The sequence below is a fragment of the Globicephala melas genome, chromosome 2 (genome assembly GCF_963455315.2).
Source record: "Globicephala melas chromosome 2, mGloMel1.2, whole genome shotgun sequence".
Classification (NCBI taxonomy): domain Eukaryota; kingdom Metazoa; phylum Chordata; class Mammalia; order Artiodactyla; family Delphinidae; genus Globicephala; species Globicephala melas.
Window position 1 is genome coordinate 18,114,946 of NC_083315.2, and position 19,586 is coordinate 18,134,531.

The window sequence follows — 19,586 nt, forward strand, 5'->3', positions numbered from 1 at the left end:
TCACATGTTAACCACCTCAGTCTTTAGGATTTCTTTTTTAGCTTCTGAAAGTTTTGGTCACGTTCTTTTCGTTTTCTAAGCTACAGCGTTGAGAGCCGTTCCTCTCCTCCCTCGCCTTGCCCTTCTGTTGCTCCGACCCCTCCTGCCCACAGCACTGGGCACCACGCACAGAGCTGTGTGCCAAGGTTTGGCACTGTGACATCCACTGCCTGACCCCACCCGACAGCCTCAGCTCTTCCCAAGCTCCTGCTCCCCCGCAGAAAGTGCGCTAAACCCATCCTACTCACCGCCCTCTCGGGAGCGGGCTCGGTGAAGGGCATGACAAGCGTGTCTCCAATATGTCTCCTTTCAGGTGCAATGGGGAAAAGGGTGGGACAACAACTCCTGTCAGTCACTTCCGTCGACCTCAGCACAAGTATTTTGTCCATTTTTCAATATATTTTCTTGACAATTAGGCATCAGGATAAGACTTAATTTAACATTTATAAATATTTAAGAAAAAAAGGAATCAATTTGGAAAACTTTATCAAGTTATAAAAACAAAGGTTTGTTTTTTTGACAGTGGACGTACAGTATTACATGGTTTGCCGTTATTTTCTCTCTGGGGGAAAAAAGGGAAAATGAGAAATACAGTATAGAAGTCATTAAAAGCTCAGTAGATTTTTTAAACACTTAAGAGACATGAGTTAGAAGTGCCATCAAACGAACCAACTGAAAAGCCATTTTTGCAACAATAAGAGAAGTTTGAATATGGACCCTATATTAAGTGATATGAAGTTACTGTTTATTTGTTAAGTGTAGCAAAGTAACTGTGGTTGTGGTTTTTTTTAAAGGTCTTTTCTGTTAGAGATATAAACTGAAGTATTGTAAGTGAAATGATACATGTAGGATATGCTTTAAAATATCTCAGCTTAAAAGAAATTGTATGTGTGTGTTGTGGTGGGGGAAGGGTAGATAGATAACAAATATGAAAACAGACCAGAGCATTCTAATGGTGCTGTTGATATATATAATAAACAAAATAATGGACTTTCATGTCTAGGCAAGTGGCAGCTGGTGTAACGCATCACACAGATTAAAAAACCAAAAAAAAGAAAAGTGTTTAGCTTATGCACTGCTAAGAACACCTGTGACGTCGGAGAGTGACTCTAGTGTGAACGTGGTAGGGGGTGGAAGGGTAACAGGCAGGCAGGAGTATGGGAGGAATACACCGGGAACACAAGACCACCTACAACCCAGAGGAAGGGAGAAGGGAAAGCAGCAGAGGCGGGGCATTAGTCTACATTAGAACTGACACACTGTGGCAACAAAAGTAAGACAACCTTTGAATGACAGTCTTTCTGAGCCACATGTGAGGTCACACACATTCCCCTCACTTTTGGTTCTGAGCTGCAGCAGGACACCACCAGAAACTCTTGATGGAATTAAATCTCACTATTCAAAATGCTCAAATCCAATGTAGTTCTAATCCATAAAAATAAAACATTCTTTATGATGAATGCATCTTTATGCATTCAAAAACAACAATCTAGACGTTTTTCATGTAGGATTTAAATAGGAGTATAAGTGAATTACACTGTTCAGATACAAATGCAACTAAAGTTGCATGAGCTGCTTTGAAAACTCACGGACATTTATATGTATTATTTTGTGATATTCCATCCACATAAAAAAGGCATTCTATTTCTTTATTTTTTTATTTGACAAGCAGCAATATCATGTTTGTCATTTTAATGTAGATACAATTATTAGGTTATCTGTCATATTACAATATTTAAGTTTTTTATCTTATGTCCTTTAAGATACATTAAAAAAAAAAAAAAAAAAACATCAACTGCAAACGTGAAGGGGAGAAAAAGCATGGTACCCAGCCAAATTTCCACATTTCAGCAATACTTCACTCATTCTTTTTTAATAAAGTTTTAAGAAATGTCATAATGACATGAGCTTGAAATATCTCTAGGCATTTTCTCTGACGCTCATGACGTGGCACTGGTGATGTTGTAAACAGCAGAGAAACAGGGGCTGCCAAATGGCCAAATTATGGAGGCACAGGCCTGCTTTCTCCCACAGGACACACCGGATGGCGATGGCAATGACCTTCTCACATCCACACCGGGGGTGCGCGCGTCACGCTACGTAGCTGTACTCATCTGCTGACGCCTGGCTGCGTTCGATGTACTGTTTGTCTATGAGAACTTCAATGCACTTCTTAATCATGCTGATACTAGGGTTAAACCGAGCTCTTGACTGGCTAATCACCTGTGGGAGAGACACGGATGTTTAAGTGCTCTTCTCACCAGGGGGGCACTGGAGCAAATAACTTTTTATGCAAACTAAGGAAAAAGCCCGACCTTTACGTTGTGAAGGGATAAAAACTGTGAAGAACATGGATACAGCAAAATAAAATAATAGTCATATATAACTAAATTAAACCATAAACTAATTCATCTATCTAACTACTCATATACACCCCTCAAGCTTCCACTCAACCCCTACTAAACTTTCAGCTCTTAGCTGAAGTAACACCTGCTCAGGAAAGCTTTCCGCCACACCCCCATGTCAAGACCTTTATACACATTCTCATGCTACTGTATACCTTTTCTTTGTTGCATGTGAGTGTAATTTTATATTTACTCCCATATTATTTCAATAACGCGTTTCTTCCCTACTAGACTGAACTCCAAAACAGCAGGAGCCACATCCTGAGCTGCTCTGCACCCCATGGTGACCAGCACGGTGCTCCACACATGGTAGATGCTCGTGTATTCATGGAACGAGTGAGTGTGTGATGTGGTCCATGTCCTTCAATAACTGGACACAAGACTGAATCGGTAAGACTTAGACCTCTAAATTCAAACATGAGTTTAATACTGAAATTTTAAGTGAGTACTGTTCTCATTAAGTAATGAAGCATTTCTTTATGTTATTTGGGAGTCGTATTATTTCTGTAACATCTTCACAAAGAAACATTCCTAATCCTAATACCCTCTGCCCCAAGAGGTCTTGAGGACTTTTCCCCCTTTTACCTCCTGAATAAGGGCATTATGCCGAAGTACTTTTCGTGCTTTCATGATACGAACTATAGCAGCTTGGAGGTACATTTTCCGATCTTCATCTACAGCACTTCTCGTCTGCTCCATTTCCTGTTTTACAAGGACAAAAAAAGCCAATGAGACATTAATTCACTGCACTTGTTTTTAACTCATTTTATTTGTGAGTTTAAATAAATCTCCAATCAATACTGAGAATCAAATTATACAATTATGTGCCCAATATAACATAACCATTACCAAAAGAATATTTACAGTGAGTTATGTATAATTTCTTAACTTAAAGTTGGAAGGTTATTTTTTAAAAAATGAACACTACTGTAAATTGTACTCAGTGCAAGTAGTCAATAAAGGAGAACTTAAGTGACACAGAGTAATAGTTTTCAAGACTGCTGTCCTATCAATGAGTAAAAACTTATACCACAAAGCTTGTAGACTTTAGTAACTGGCTCCAAGTGCACACTGGAGCAGGCTTCAAGGGCAAGAGCTGTGAAGGGCTCCATTTGACTCCAGCAGAGAAGCCAGCAAGGATGGGCCAGAAGGGCCTCTCTGCATGGAGCTCAAGGAAAGACAGTGGAGGAGAGGCACAAGCAGGCAATGCCACATCAGTAGGGATCTCATAACAGCTTTTAAAAGAGAAAATACAATCCATATTACAAATTAGTATCGTTAGCCTACAGGAAAATGAGATCTTGAACATTTTAGGGTTCAAATTTAACAGCAATTAACATTTGTCTCCCATGGGGGAGTAAGTCCCTGGAGCGGCCTGTTATCTCTGATACCTTCACATCCTGCCCCGAGCCCAAGGTCAGGGTGGCACATAGGAGGCAATCAGGAAACTTCAGTGATATGAATAGGCTGCCCCAGAACAACTGCTGCTGAGGTGAAACAAGCAACAGCAGATGTTCACCGTGCAAACGGCTCACCCGGGGTCGGACCCCACTCCAGACCAACAAGCTCACAATTTGAATTTTAACACCATCCCCCGTGGTTCATTTGCACAGGAAAGTTTGAGAAGCATTTTCTACAACTTTTCTTTGAAAAATGTGTTGTAAAACCTTCTGATATTTTACAAATGAAAAATATGAGATTATATTACTATTCAAGGTAGAAATTTTTGGAAAGAATACAAAGCAAATCCATATATGCTAATACAGTTTAAGAGCAAATATGACTATGTTCATTGTGGCATTATTTACAATAGCAAAGATATGGAAGCAACCTAAGGCCCATCAATAGATGAATGGATAAAGAAGACATGATATATATACACAATGGTCTATTACTCAGCCGTAAAAAAAGAATGAAATCTTGCCATTTGCAACAACATAGATGGGCCTAGAGGGTATTATGCTAAGTGAAATAAGTCACACAAAGACATATGCTGTAAGATTTCACATATATGTGAAATCTGAAAAACAAAACAAATGAACGAACACAGCAAAACACAAACAGAATTACAGATACAGAGAAAAAAACAGGTGGTTGCCAGAAGGAAGGCAGATGAGGGGAAGAGAAAAATAGGTGAGGGAGATTAAGAGTTATAAACTTCCAGTGGCAAAATAAATGAGTCATGGGTATGGAATGTACAGTGTGGAGTAATTTATGTAATATCTTTGTATGGTGACACATTGTAACTAGACCGGTCATGGGGATCATTTTGAAATGTACAGAAATATTGAGTCACTATGTTGTGTAACAAGAACTAACACAGTGTCAATTATACTTCAAAAACAAACAAACTCACAGAAAAAGAGATCAGATTTGTGGTTACCAGAGGCAGGGGGTGGGGGTGGGGAGAGGGGAAATTGGATGAAGGGGGTCAGAAGTTATAAGATATTATTATAAGAAATTATAAGATAAATGATGATTAGAGATGGAATGTAAACATGATAAATACAATTAACACTGCTCTGTGTTATCTATGAAAGCTGTTGAGAGGAAATCCTACAAGTTCTCATCACAATGAAAAGTTTTTTTCCTATTTATTTAATTTTGTATCTATATGAGATGATGGATGTTCACTAAACTTACTGTGATAATCATTTCATGATGTAGGTAAGTCAAATCATTATGCTGTACTGCTTAAACTTATACTGTGCTGTGTGACAATTATTAAAACTGGGAGAAAAAAACAAAAACAAAAGAGCAAATATGACTAAACTACGATAGCTTTTCCCTAAGATACTCATTATACTACTGTTTTTAAAATCTAAAATACTGTTTATAAGGTTAGTCAATGCAAAAAATAAACCAGAGAAGATGTATCATAATTTTGATATGAAAAGTTTTGCATTGGTCTCAATATTACCACTTGTAAAGTCCAATGCTTAAATATTTCCAAAAGAAACGACATTAGAAAGCATTTACCTGTGGTGTGTCTTTCTGCATTGATGTAGTAATTTTAAATTTTGTTCTTTTACTGCTAAAGTTCATATTTAATGAAAATGAAGATTCTGCATCAATGTCTTCCTACAATTAAAAATAATTCATTTACATTTATAAAAATAAAATCACTAAATAACAATTGCTGCAAATAATATGCCATGAAATTAAATAATGACCAAGGAAAAAAGACTCAACTCTCGTAATCTTTTACATTATAAATATTATTTAAGAGAAAAATAATTGTCTTCTGTCAAACAATGAAGGAAAAAACAATTCTTTCCTAATTTTATGCTTGATAGAATTTCAATCAGCTTAGATTTAGAATAAAGCTATTTTCTGGCCCAACTGTTTAATACATGACCACCAGATAAATCTGACGAGAGTCAAGCTCATTGGCTTAAACAGAATTTTAACATTTAAATTTTTATGAAATAGCGAGGCTCATAAGTTTTCCATCACATTTTGAAAAACCAAACAACCAAATTTTTTTTTTTTGGAATGCTGCAGTAACAAAATACCAATTAAAATAACCTGACTAGAGAAGCCAACTGGTTCCAATGGCACACAAGCATCACTTCCTCACCACCCCGGTGTGATTCTGACATCAGCCCTCAACACCCATTTTATTCACTCTGCCAAAAGCGAGTGGACTTTTCTCAAGTGGAAGTTGTTAAGCCAATTTTTAGCTCTTAAGCTCTACTGGGCTTAAGAAAGCCACGCATGTCATACGGTGGAATCTGTCCACCAGCAGGACCACGAAGCACTTGGCAGATGGCACTTTCTCAATAATAGCCAAAGAAACTCTATTAAAGAATGCCAGATTCATAATTAAAATTTAATGTGCAAACAACCTATCAATATTTATTTTGTACATTTTTGGGCAGTAAAAATAACATGCTTTAGAAAAATACTTAACTTTTTAGGCACTTAAGCTTAAAAATTTAAACTTAAAATTTTAAACTTAAAAACTTTTACTTATAATTCATTGACTTAATTAAAACCTTAATATTAAGAACTTAATATTTTGTTAAGTTTCTGAAGTCAGAAAAATTAATCGTTTCTCAAAATTAAGAAAAGCTTGATTTGAATTTCAGCATATATGCCATTTAGAGCTGTTCAATTATAGGCTACGAAAGTCATCATTAGCAAAATGAACTCATGAGAGAAATAAGTCGTAGGCCATGAACCAAAATTAAAATGAAGCATCATTTACAAGACTTTTTTCTTATCGGCACAATAATCTGAAGCAGGAAATTTAACCCATATCTGTTGCTTTTTTAACCATTTAAATATCCAAGACATACTTTAAAAACAAAAACATGTTACTAGAAAAAAAAGTTATAAAGAAAAAAGGAATATACTATCAGCTTGCTAATTCTCAGGACAGATATTAAAAACATATGGGGGTTGGACTTCCACTGTGCGGTGGCACAGTGGTTAAGAATCCACCTGCCAATGCAGGAGACACGGGTTCGAGCCCTGGTCCGGGAAGATCCCACATGCCGCGGAGCAACTAAGCCCATGCACCACAACTACTGAGCCTGTGCCCTAGAGCCCATGAGCCACAACTACTGAGCCTGTGTGCCACAACTATTGAAGCCCGTGCACCTAGAGCCCGTGCTCCGCAACAAGAGAAGCCACCGCAATGAGAAGCCCCCGCACCTCAATGAAGAGTAGCCCCTGCTCACCACAACTAGAGAAAGCCCACATGCAGCAATGAAGACCCAATGCAGCCAAAAATAAACAAATTAATTAAAAATATATATATATATATATGGGGGTTAGTTGAGTCCTGAAATTCAGGGACATGAGAGTGACAGCACCTGAGATGGAGTTACACATATTAAATATGTGTATAAATAGACATCAACAGGCTGTCATTTCCTATCACAGAACCATGTAATTAAATATTAACTAAACATATGGGGGGAAAAACCCAGCAAGATTTAGGACAGACTACAGTTTTAAAACCTCAATTAACCAGAATCCTTCTGCTGTCAACTCTTTAATAATTTTTCAGTAAACTGTCACAGTATAGGACAAATAAGATCAATCTATAAAGGGCACACGAGTACCAACTTAGACAGCCTTCTCTGTGACGCCTCAAGTTCTTGGCCATAAGGAGCCTGAAGTAATGTAGCTGATTCGAGTGCTTCTCAAAGAACAAAGGGCATTAACAATTATAACCTTACTTTTAAAACTGCAAACATCCCATGAAAAAGCTTTAATACTTATAATGCTTAAATTCCTTGAACTATTACCCCATACCTTTTCTGAATCATGGTTAATCATTTTCACATCGAGTAATGATTTGATTGTTTTTGTCAGTTCCTTTTCGTTCATCTGAGTGCTGTCTTGAAGTTCTTTATAGCTGACGGTTTCACTGTTGTTAAAGGCAAGAAGAACTGCCATTTGGTATGTTGTGACCATAGCTACGTATGGTTTGCCCAAATAGTTCATTTTAACTTCACCTACAATTAAAACAAAATTGTGACAATAAACTCAGCATTCAAAGAAGCATTCCAAAATTACCTCAGTAATAATTGTTTATTTCAGATATTTTCTCCTGAAAGAGTGAACCAAGAACTCTTGGTTAAATTGTTGCAAAGCTATTCCTGCCAGCAATGTAATCATCTGTTTGCGGGGGTGGGGGGGATGGAGGGGACGGCTCTTAGTTTTGAGTATGTAGTATAAGTCATGGTTAAGCTATCATAACATTACCAGTAAGCTCAAACAATGTCTTTAAATAGTAATAGGAAGGCTAAGACTCAGGCAGAAAAAAAGTAAGAAGAGGTGGAAGTAGGAGGAGAAACAGACAGACAAAGGGAGAGCATGATAGCCTGCTACCAGCAACTGCCTCCTGTGTGTGTATCTCATCTACCCCAGGGAAGGTTCAAGCATACAGGAGGACACCTGTACTAAAGTGTCTAAACCATAATTTCTGCCAAAATATAACAATGCTATTTTGTTTCATAAATAATGTTTTTCTCCCCAGTAATTTTCTAGGAACAAACACAAATGGGAAGAGAGACAAACAGGCAGATGCATTATTTTGTTGAAATAGTTGATGGAATAACAATGTTCTGGACCCTACACTACCCTGAGAGCTAGAAAGGTACATCAGGCTTAGGCCAACTACAGTTCTACCCATTCCAGGGGGCAGCACACTGAAGAGCTTGTTAACAAACAGTGTGTAAAACAGTTATGCATTTGCAACATGTAAAAACAGTTAATGCAAGTCAAAGAACTGCTTCCTAAAGAATAAAGTTATGGTTTAGTGATTGTATTTCTCTTTCTCTCTCTTACACAAGCACACACACACACATCCTGCATTATTTGACTGTTAATGAATTATAAACTATATCAGCATGAGATTTGGTTTTAGGGCTCTATATTTTAACTCAAGGAAGCTGTATGTTACATGAACTTACCCCAGAGGCTGCATTCTCCCTGTTAGTAGTGGTAATTAGTAACTCTGATCAAGATTGTGTGCTTCCTTTATTATTTAATAATATATATTAATTCATTATGTAATTAAAGACTTTAAAGGATATAAGTCAATTCTCCAGCTTACTATGACCACACAGATGCCTATGCTAACTTGCATTATGCCTCGACTTATTTTTTTAAAAACTGATATTCAGAAATATTTTTCAAAATTATTTGGATAGGAACACCTAGAGAAAAAATTCCTAATCTCTGAGTTTTCATGAAAGGAAGTTTAATTAATTGGAATATCCAATTCATGTAGAGTTTACGTAGACTACAGTCATTAGGACTGTCCTACTAACAATTAGTATAAAGAGCACTTTAAGAGCCTCATCTCAACATTAAAGCTTAGAAAACGCGGTGAGAGGCAAAAAAAAAAAACATCATGTAAACTGCATTACACCATTTGTGCAATGACTGCTTAATCATATCCCAGAAACAAGTATAAAATAATGCCTCAAGCACCTACATGATTAAGCTAGGACCATCACCTAGCTGTCACAGATGTTGCAATGTACTACCATGGGTTTGGAAACAGAATGAGGCTTCTGCCACAAGAACCCAAAGAGCATTAGGAGACAATGCAAGTAAGGGGTCTAAGTATCATTTACTGATATCAAATCCACTCTGCATCCCTTAAAAACAGGAAAACTTGTTAGTTGTGTTTTATGACTTTTTCTTGCTATTTTTCAATAAATTATCGGTGTCGGGGTACATGGACCTCTTTCCACTTTTTTTCAGCACCACTCTCTTATTACTCAGCTCATGGCTGGAAAGACTGGGGAAGGGGTGGAGGAAGGAAAGGAAATCCCAAATCTGGATGATTCACTTAATTACTGCTGTGTAAATAGAAAAGGAAAATGACAAAGAGGTCATTTAACCTTCAGAATAGGTTGACAAACTTTAAGAACCTGCAAGCTAGAATAAAACATTCCAATACATACATACTTGAAAAATCAGACAACCATAATTGAATTGGTCATTAACAATTACCAGAAATAAAGAGTAGGCAGAACTCTCACAATACTTTAATCCAAGTTACTCCTCTACTACCTATCAGCAACCTAGTCTCTAAGGGAAAGTTTTTTTTACAGAAGAATGTCAGCTACTAAATGCTGAGTGCATGACAGAGTATCACTGATCTGCAACCAGGAAGAAGATAACTGATTCAAGCAATGATCACCAGTGGATGCTACAACCATCAGATACAGTTGTTCCTGGAAGATGGTATTCATTTGGGACCTAAGTGTCACCCCTCATATCACCTGCTAATTGAAAAGGTCTCCTCACAATGGAAACATCACCTCAATCAACCAAGTGACCACTTTACTGCCTCTCACAGTGGGACAGTCTGACACCACGTGCCTTCTGATGTAATGCAACACAAGTACACAGGACCACCAAAGAAGTATTCTCACCAATAATATCTTAATCTGAATATATAACTAGTTGCCAAACACCAAAATAGTAAATCCCTCATTAAAACTACTTTAGGAGACAGAATGATTATTGCTGAGGTAATGCAAAGGAGTTTAAACTCCCCAAGATAGATATTTAGGGGAAGTAAAAGTAAACTTAATCCAAATACATTAAAACACTGGTCCAGCAATGTTTTTTTCCTTAAAATCAATTATATTTACTAAATGAGAATATAAAAAATTCACAATAGATGTAAAATTAAAGGCCAACTACTAAGCGACCACTTACTAAGAATATCAATGAACATCTCTTTATTTCACAAACTACTGAAAAAATTAAAATGCCCAATTTGTTCAATAAACATAAACTTGTAAAGATATGTATTACTATGTACTAATTATTATGTACTAATATGTATTACTAACAAAATGAGACATCATATTCCAAATATAAAGTAGTCAAATAAATGGTACTTACAAGAAACTACTTAGATGAAATTTCTCTTAGGTGAGTGAATTTCCTAAATAAAGGTATGGCAACTAATCAGATTTTCTTGTACCATTTCTAAGAGACATTAACATACACGGCCATCCTTTCCCTCTTATACAAAGAGAAAGTTGATTTAATGTACTTTTCAAAGCATAGCTTTAGCAAAAGTAGAGAAATTCTGAGTGTTTGCTTTGGCTAACATCTTCAGGCAGCTTAGAGAAACTGAATAGAGGCTCCAATCACTCAAAGTATTAATCCTACTTTCCAATTAGTAGACCCCACTGTTCCAGGAAGAAGCTAAGGAAATGATTAGATTTTGATTAAACTTTTCTAAAACTGGAAAGTACTGGAAGTTAATTGGGACATTCTGGAAAAAGCGTTTACTACTGCCGTTCACTACAGTACCACAAATAAAAATCAAATGGTTAGGTCTCCTTGTGATGCTATAATAGTTAATGAAATTTTTGAGGATATCTGCCATATCTAGAGAGAAGAGGTTTTTAAGATATGTTTCATCAAGCCTGGCTTTCTAAATAAAATTCCTAGTATCTATAAAAAGTGATTTGTTACAGAAATATAGGAAACCATTATAAAATTCAGAAACTCCTTATAAGTAGCATAATTATAAAACACTATTAAAAATGCTGCACTTGCTTTAACCATATAAAAACGTGCTCAACTTTACTCATAATAAAAGGAATGCAAATTAAAAGAAAAAAAATGCTTCACTTGAACTTCATTATTAGTTGCTTTAATGGTAACCAGAAAGGAAGATGAAGAAGAAAACGTTAAAAACTAAAATCAGGAAAAAAACAACAACTACAATTAGGGCCTATGAAATCGATTTCCAAATTTTTAACATAATCATATCAGGTAAATTTCATTAAACTAGATATAATTAAATGCATTTTACCTGTACAAAGATAATGTAACCATGTAAGCTTCCTTCCACTGAAATGCTGGCTGTAAAATAATTCAAACTGTAAAAAAGAAAAAAGGAATCAAATTATTTTCAGCTTCTACAACCTAACTTACTTGGCTATCACTACACTAAAAAAGTAAAAAAATTCATGTTAGAGAAGACATTAGAGCCCATCTGGTATATTTACTCATTTTACAGATGAGAAAACACATCTATGCAAGTTCCTGACGAAGATCATATAAATATCAGGCCAGCTCTTTTCACTTAAAACCCTGTCTGTGGTTCTTTCCACCAAACCACAGCCCTGCAAATTTAACTTTTTGTATAAATTCAGAAATTATCATTTTGAATGGTATCAATTTGGACTTTATAAATAAAATCCCTGACCAAAACCACTACCATACGCATTTCAACATGAAAATATAAATCAAACCTTCATTTCTAGTCTCCTATTTGCCAACATATACCCTTGCTGAACGGACGGGTTGAATAATATCAGTGATCACTCCAAAAGTGACATCCACAATTTAACTTCCACATACAGTCAAACACTAATACAAGCAAAGCTTCAGAGGCCTGTCTTTGTATCTTTTGTTGACATTATTGTGAAAAATTAAATTTAACATTCTATTAACATAGCTTTAAAATTTTAAAAATTCCTCCCTCAGATTGAATGTAGGACATCAGTCCAAAAAATAGAGAGTTCATATCTTCTAAAGAGCTAGTACATAATCTACAGCGAGAAAATGATACTGAAATGTAAAAAAGGTAAAAACTCAACTTCCATATAAAACTGAAAAATAAATATATTCATCACATCACAATTCAGAATTGTGGACATACTTTTAGCATGACGAGCCATATGTGATATACCTAAAGCTTTTATCTGTACTTCAAACTTTACTTTCTGTACTTTCAAAATGAAGTTTAAATAAAGCAATCAGCAACATTTGACCTGTAAGCTGCACTACGCCCACTCCTTACAACAAAAGTTCACAGCTGCCAGCCAGGAGAACTGGTGAATTCTTGTAGCAATTTATTCCAAGATAGTCCTGGGAAGCTGAAACTTGAGCATTTTTTCCCTCCAATGGTGCAGCATTCTCCTCTATGAGCAAATTCACCAGCCCTTTGGCATGATAAATAGGAAATGACTGGCACCGGGAATACTCATGATTTTCTGCCTCGTCCTAATCTAGACGAAGAAAAAAATCAAAGTATGGCATAAAAGGATCCCAGAGGTATGCTCTGACTAATAATCTCCCTGGGTGTCAATAAAATTCAATTACTACTATACAAGTTGTAATTATGAAACATTTATAAGGAATTTATGGACAAAAGCAAAATAAAACATTTTTGAAACTGAGAAAACCAAAGTTTAAAATGCTCTTTACAAATTATGTAAGTGCAAAACTAGCTTTAGGATGTATATTCCAAGCTCTGAAAGCACATGCTTTACCTCTTTATAGCCCTAGCAACTAGTACCATCATTAAAGTTTTATTGATGTATCAATATGCCAAAGAAAGCATTCCTTTATCCTTAAATTTAAAATCTGATTATAAAGATTCTCATATCCATAGCTAGTCAAGAACAAAAAGATTCAGTTCCAAATGAGAGTAGTATCAATTCATCTGGTATTAAAAGACAAAAGTTGTAACATCTTGCTTAACGATATCATTAAATAACTGTGTTATCAAAGTTTATTAGTAATAAATATACCTTGACTAAACTTCTCATGTTAAAGTCAGGCTTAATAGTTATAATAATCAGGCTAACAGAGAGCATCTTTCAAATACCATTTGAGGGCATTAATTGAAACTCAAGGGGCCTTAAAAATGAATGTTTCATATTTGATGAGCGTATTCACTTCAAACAGAGAGCTGCACTAATATACACTACCTTATATTTCTTTAGTTATTATTCAGGTTTGTGGACCAGGTACAAAAGTAGATTTAAGATATACTGGTCTAATATGCAAAATAAAGTACCTTTTTTTTTTTTTAAGATTTTCTGATGTGGACCATTTTTAAAGTCTTTATTGAATTTGTTACACTATTGCTTCTGTTTTATGTTCTGTTTTTTTTGCCCCGAGGCACGTGGGATCCTAGCTCCCCACCCAGGGATCGACCTGCGTCCCCACCTGCCCCGACTGGAAGGCAAAGTCTCAACCACTGGACCGCCAGGGAAGTCCCCAAAATAAATTGCTTTCAATTAAAGCTTAATTTCCATGGTTTTAAGATACGTGTAAAATGGATGTGATTTCTGATAAACAGCTATATTTAAGGGAAAGATGGGAAATATCTAGACGACCATTAAAGCAAAGGGAATTAATTTACATGTGAAAAATAAAATAATAAATACACAGATGGATTTTCATTCTTATGTGGTTGAAAACTTGGATTTACTAGGAGAAATGTTAAGGACAAACTCCCTCTACTGGTAATTAGAGAAAGTCCAAACTGAGAGAATGATATGCTTGGAATCATAATTTATAGTCAGAAAGAAACCCACTTCCTGTTTGTAAATGAGGACACTGGAACCTGGGGAAGGTCATATGTTAATAAATAAAGTTTAAGGGGTTGATTCCAGTACTCCAATAATTACTGGCAAATAATTATTTCAAGGAGAAAGAGAAGAATAACAAACTTAAAGGAGATTTTAGTTCTGCCAGCCCCCACCCTGTCCCTTAATTTCGATTGGAAAAGCAGGCTCTTAAGAAGAAATAAGGTTTAAGACTGTCAAAGGTGAGGGGTCAGTTTTCTTTCTCTTGCCTGGTCACAAATACATCAAAGTGCTTTACACCTGGTTACCCCATCCCCTGCCCTGGGATCATATTCTGCCCATCCAAACAAATGCTCTTCTTCATGAAGTTTCTAAGATGGTTTGCACTATCATGCCTTTTCAAAGACGCAGAAAATCCTAAATTAGACTCCTATTCGGAAAGTCCACCTTATGCATGGTATCTTGAAATCTACCTGGCTACTCTGCTATTACCACTACTATCACTATTAACTATTACTTCTACTTTCAGCATTTATTGAGTACTTCTTATATACCAGACTAAGCGCTTTACATATTTCATCTTCATATTAACACTCTGAGTAGTAGTATTATCAGTTAACAAAAAATTCGGAAGTTATTTGAACAAAGTCACAGAGCACAGTAAACGGAAGAGCAGACATTTAAAATCAGGAGTTATGATTCCGGAGCTTACACTGTGTTACTTGATTTATAATCCTTATTTTGAAAGAAGCAAAAATAACATACATACATAATGTAATGATTCAAACTACACACTGTGAACATCTCTAGTAAATAGTGTAATGAAATACCATTTTCATTTTAAACTTCATAAACATATGCATAACTCACTGGTTCACAACCTCAAGTTACTGCCCAAGTAAAAGACTATTAAAAGATAAGCCTCCTTTGGTGAGTTAGAGAATCAAAAAGGGTCAGTTTCAAAAGAAACGAAAACATGTTCATCCACTCAAAAACTTGTACGTGAATGTCCATAGCAGCATTACTTACACACCCCAAAGTCAAAACAGCCCAAACGTCCAACAGCTGATGAATGGATAAATAAAGTGTGGTGTCTCCATACAATGGAATATTATTTGGCAATAAAAAGGGATGAACTACTGGCACAGACTCAAACATGGATGGACCTTGACATTCTTCTGCAAAGTGAATGAAGGCAGTCACAAAAGCACGCGTGACATAGCTCTATATGAGATGTCCAGAACAGGCAAATCTACAGAGAAAGAAAGCAGATTGCCTAGGGCTAGGGAGAGGGGAGGGAGTTGGGGAAGGCGAGGAGTGACTACTGATACGTAGGGGGTTTCTTTTAGGGTAATTAAAATGTTCTAAAATGGTGCTGGTGGTTGCAAAGCTCTGTGAATATACTGAAAACCAATGAAAGTGTACACTTTGAGTGAACTGTATAGTGCTGTGGCCTGAATGTTGTGTCTCCCCAAATTCATATTGAAATCCTGACGCCCAATGTGATGGTTTTAGAAGGTGGGGCCTTTGGGAGGTGCTTAGATCATGAGGATGGAGCCCTCATCTATGGCATTAGTGCTCTTATGAAAGAGACCCCACAGAGATTCCTAGCCCCTTCCACCATGTGAGGACACAGCAGGAAGTCTGTCACCTTAGGCCCTCATCCCACCGTGCTGGCACCCTGGCCTCAGACTTCCAGCCTCCAGAACCATAAGAAATCAATCTCTGTCATTCACAAGCCGCCCAGGCTGTGGTATTTTGTTACGGCAGCCTGATACAATGACTACAAGACTACATGACTAAGCCGTATGGTACAAGTTACATCTCAACAGCTGTTAAAGATGTAGTCTCCACAGACTCTTTAAAAGCTTTGGGTAAGAAGTCTATGGTTTCTATTCAGTCACACTTTAAAGCCATTTTTACTTGAATTTTCCAGCTTCAATCTATTTTTTCTAGAATATTTCACATTCTACATATATTTACCTAAATTACAGCCCAGAATAAAAATAACTATTATAAGGGATAAATGAATTATAAAGATGGCTCAATATTCAAATGAAAAATTAGAAAATGATTGTTGTAAGTACTGGATTCTAAACTTTCTTATAATATCAAAATCCTTGTAATTTAGAACTACTTAAGACAGATAACAGGTTTACTAAGAATAAGAGACATGCTTTGACAAAGAACTGACACCCTTAGCATTTTAGTTTTAATATTAGAAACTACAATAATTTACAGTCTTCCTCAGTACCCTCCTTTTTAGGGAGGGTACTGAGGAAGAATAACAATAACAAGGCAGAATAACAATAATTTGTGAATATATTTTTATATCACGTGAGCCCTCAAGACTTCGGAGAAATATTTAAAGTGATATAACGTGAAGATAATTATTAAAATTCCTTAGGTCTTCCAATATATTTTCTGCCAACTTGCCATCTGTACACTTTTTTCCAATTCCTGGGGAATCGCAAATGTAGATGAAGGAGCCTGAGTAAGAGGCCATGCACCAGCCTAGAAGGAGAAAAGTCAAATAGTTAAACATCTCACTTGAAAGTAAATGTTTATAAAATAATTTAAGCAACTAAAGCACCTTTTTCTCCTTCCTCAAAATGTTGATAAAACCCACCAGCATTACTATCAAGGCACGGTTCATTCCAGATCAATATAACATATAACTTTAGAAGCTATAATATTCTGGTTGAAAGAAAGGTAATCAGGCATCAATCTATTAATCATTTGTATCAGAGTATTTGAAATGGTTAGTAAATGCTCACAATGAAACAAATATTCATACCTGTAGAACATATATTTGAAAACTAATTCCCAAATCTATTACTGTGTCTTGATTTTTGATAAAATTGTTGAACTTATTGTTCAGATCCGCACTGACACTCATATCTGTGTACATCCGATGTAGCTTGCTGGTAAATTCATAACCACAGGCTTGCTGTAAAAGAAAGTTTTAAAAAACATATGACTTAAAAACAAAAACAATAAACCATACTGATTATTAAGAATGCTTTGCTACTGCTAGGTCTATGGTCAAAGGTCCTGCTTGTACACTTACACCAAAGGCCTGTATTATTCATGACCCAAAGCAGCTATTCAAAACCTTTCAAAAGTTCCTTTTTTTTTTAATGCAGATTAAATAAGTGAATGAAAACATATATTCATGAAACAACAAATTTCCCTTTAAAACAAGAACTTTTCTATAAATCTGTATATCATTTCAGCAGTACAAAATGCTCCATTACTGAATGTAAGATGATACCTTATAATGTTTACAGATAGTATCAAATACACATGAAAGATAACTGGGAATATTTGTTAAAAAGGAGGGGTACTGAGGCAGATTTTTAACACCATTAACTGAGTAATGAAGAAATCTATTTCTTTGAAGTTATTCAAAACTCTGCCATCACCAGGTCAGAAAATCTGGATCTCTAATCTTGGGATATAAAAAGCTTTGTTAACATTACCTCTAAAAATTAAAGGGTAAATTATTTTTGGTATATTTAAAAAGGACCACATATTCAATGTATACCATACAGGAAAATTATCAACTATTGAAAAACTCAGGATAAATAAAATTAGCAACTGCTTATCTTATCAGTGTGTAAGCTAAAATGACATAAAAGTGAACTGAAATTCAAATGCACTCCACAAAACTTGTACTTAAAGGAATATTTTAGGTGTGTTCATTTATACGTAATACAAGGTTTTTGTAAAGTTAACACGTTATCTTGTGGATGATTCTATATCAACATATAGAGAGACTTTGTCCTTTAATACAGCATTTGCATATCCCACCATGAGACTACACCACTTTACATTTAACCAGTCAACTGTTGATGAATTATTTCCTGTTATTACTCATATTGCTACAGTGAACATCTTTGTGTGCTAGTGGAATAATTTCTAGGACACTATCATATCAAAGGCCTACAGTACCTTTAATTTATTGATCATGGCTTCTTCAGAATCCATAGACATGGATAACCCATGAATTAAACGTTTCGCCAGCATTCTTGCGTAGAACTACATTAAAAAATATTTTAAAAGATTACTTCCTTTCTGATGATTTAAAGTTCAAAAATAAATCAAAGCTGACACATAAAACCTCTCGATTCACAACTTACCTTTTGAAAAACATCCTTATCGTCGATATATTTAAAGACAGTAATAAAGCTCGTGAGCTTGTCCTCTACTTCATTCTCTGTCATCCCCTTGGCTGATTTCTTCAGCAAGTTGTCACAGTACTTAGCGAGCTCAAATAGAAATTGACAGTAACGCTTTCAGAGGGCCCTTCTCAAAGGAGGCACAGTGGCAACAACACAAAATAAGATCACGGTCTTTGCCATCCTCAAGCTTATGTTTTAATAATCATGGACATGCACTAAAGAACTTGAAATATATGTCATCAGGGAAATTTTTAAAAAACTATAAACAGTAAAAAATCTAATCAACTCTGAATGATCAATACAGCAATGATATAAGTAATTAAGTTTTTTTTTTTTTTTTTTTTTTTGCGGTACGTGGGCCTCTCACTGTTGTGGCCTCTCCTGTTGCGGAGCACAGGCTCCGGATGCGCAGGCTCAGCGGTCATGGCTCACAGGCCCAGCCACTCCGCGGCATGTGGGATCTTCCCGGACCGGGGCACGGACCCGTGTCCCCTGCATCGGCAGGCGGACTCTCAACCACTGCGCCACCAGGGAAGCCCAGTAATTAAGTTTTGATGGAACACCTAGGTGAGTTTTGAGCAGTTCTGTCATTTCTGACATTACATAAGTACTTTTTAAAAATCTCACAACAACCTTGTAAGCAAGTTTCCTTTAAAGGTTATCATTTTTCATCAAATTCCCTTTAGATCTCAGATAAAATAAAATCTCCATGTAAAGTAATGCAAATTATTTTAAAGCAGTCATACTTTCCAACCCAAACATTGTAAAATGGAATATTTTCTCCTTCAATTATTTCTTAAGAAAAGGCTACAGACGTGACCTACTGCATTCCTTAAATAAAAGCCAAATGATATACAGTGTTGATATGTTTTTATTTTTAATAATTAATTTCAACTACATTTTAAAAAATGCTACAAAAACAAATTAATTTGACATTCACCTCAGTTTTCATTTTCTAATGCTGACTTTTCATATGTTTACATTTATGCAACCATCAAACTTACCAATTCAGGTGCTTTGCAAACAGACTTGGGTTCTCTGTAATTTACAACTGATGTAAGGGCCTATATAGAAGACAGACCAGGAATTAGCCACCATTAATAGGGTAAAAACACAGCTGGCTCTATATATGCTATAATCTG

General features: G+C 35.9%; 1 protein-coding gene across 4 annotated transcripts in view; it reads right to left on the reverse strand.

Moving 5' to 3' along the window:
• Positions 1–494: 494 nt before the first annotated feature.
• CUL2 (cullin 2) overlaps positions 495–19,586 on the reverse strand; it is an 85,084-nt gene continuing 65,992 nt past the window's right edge. For 2 of the 4 annotated variants that reach the window (XM_030837059.3, XM_030837058.3), the window contains exons 12-21: positions 19,449–19,508; positions 18,403–18,531; positions 18,215–18,301; positions 17,058–17,210; positions 16,697–16,774; positions 11,752–11,818; positions 7,710–7,912; positions 5,424–5,525; positions 3,030–3,146; positions 497–2,262 (exon numbers count right to left, since the gene is read on the reverse strand). In XM_030837059.3, the coding sequence (XP_030692919.1) occupies positions 2,131–2,262; positions 3,030–3,146; positions 5,424–5,525; positions 7,710–7,912; positions 11,752–11,818; positions 16,697–16,774; positions 17,058–17,210; positions 18,215–18,301; positions 18,403–18,531; positions 19,449–19,508 (1,128 nt within the window). In that variant the 3' untranslated portion in view covers positions 497–2,130. Of the gene's footprint in view, positions 2,263–3,029; positions 3,147–5,423; positions 5,526–7,709; positions 7,913–11,751; positions 11,819–16,696; positions 16,775–17,057; positions 17,211–18,214; positions 18,302–18,402; positions 18,532–19,448; positions 19,509–19,586 lie in introns of all 4 variants that reach the window. The other 2 variants (XM_060293170.2, XM_030837057.3) reach the window with 2 other exon arrangements.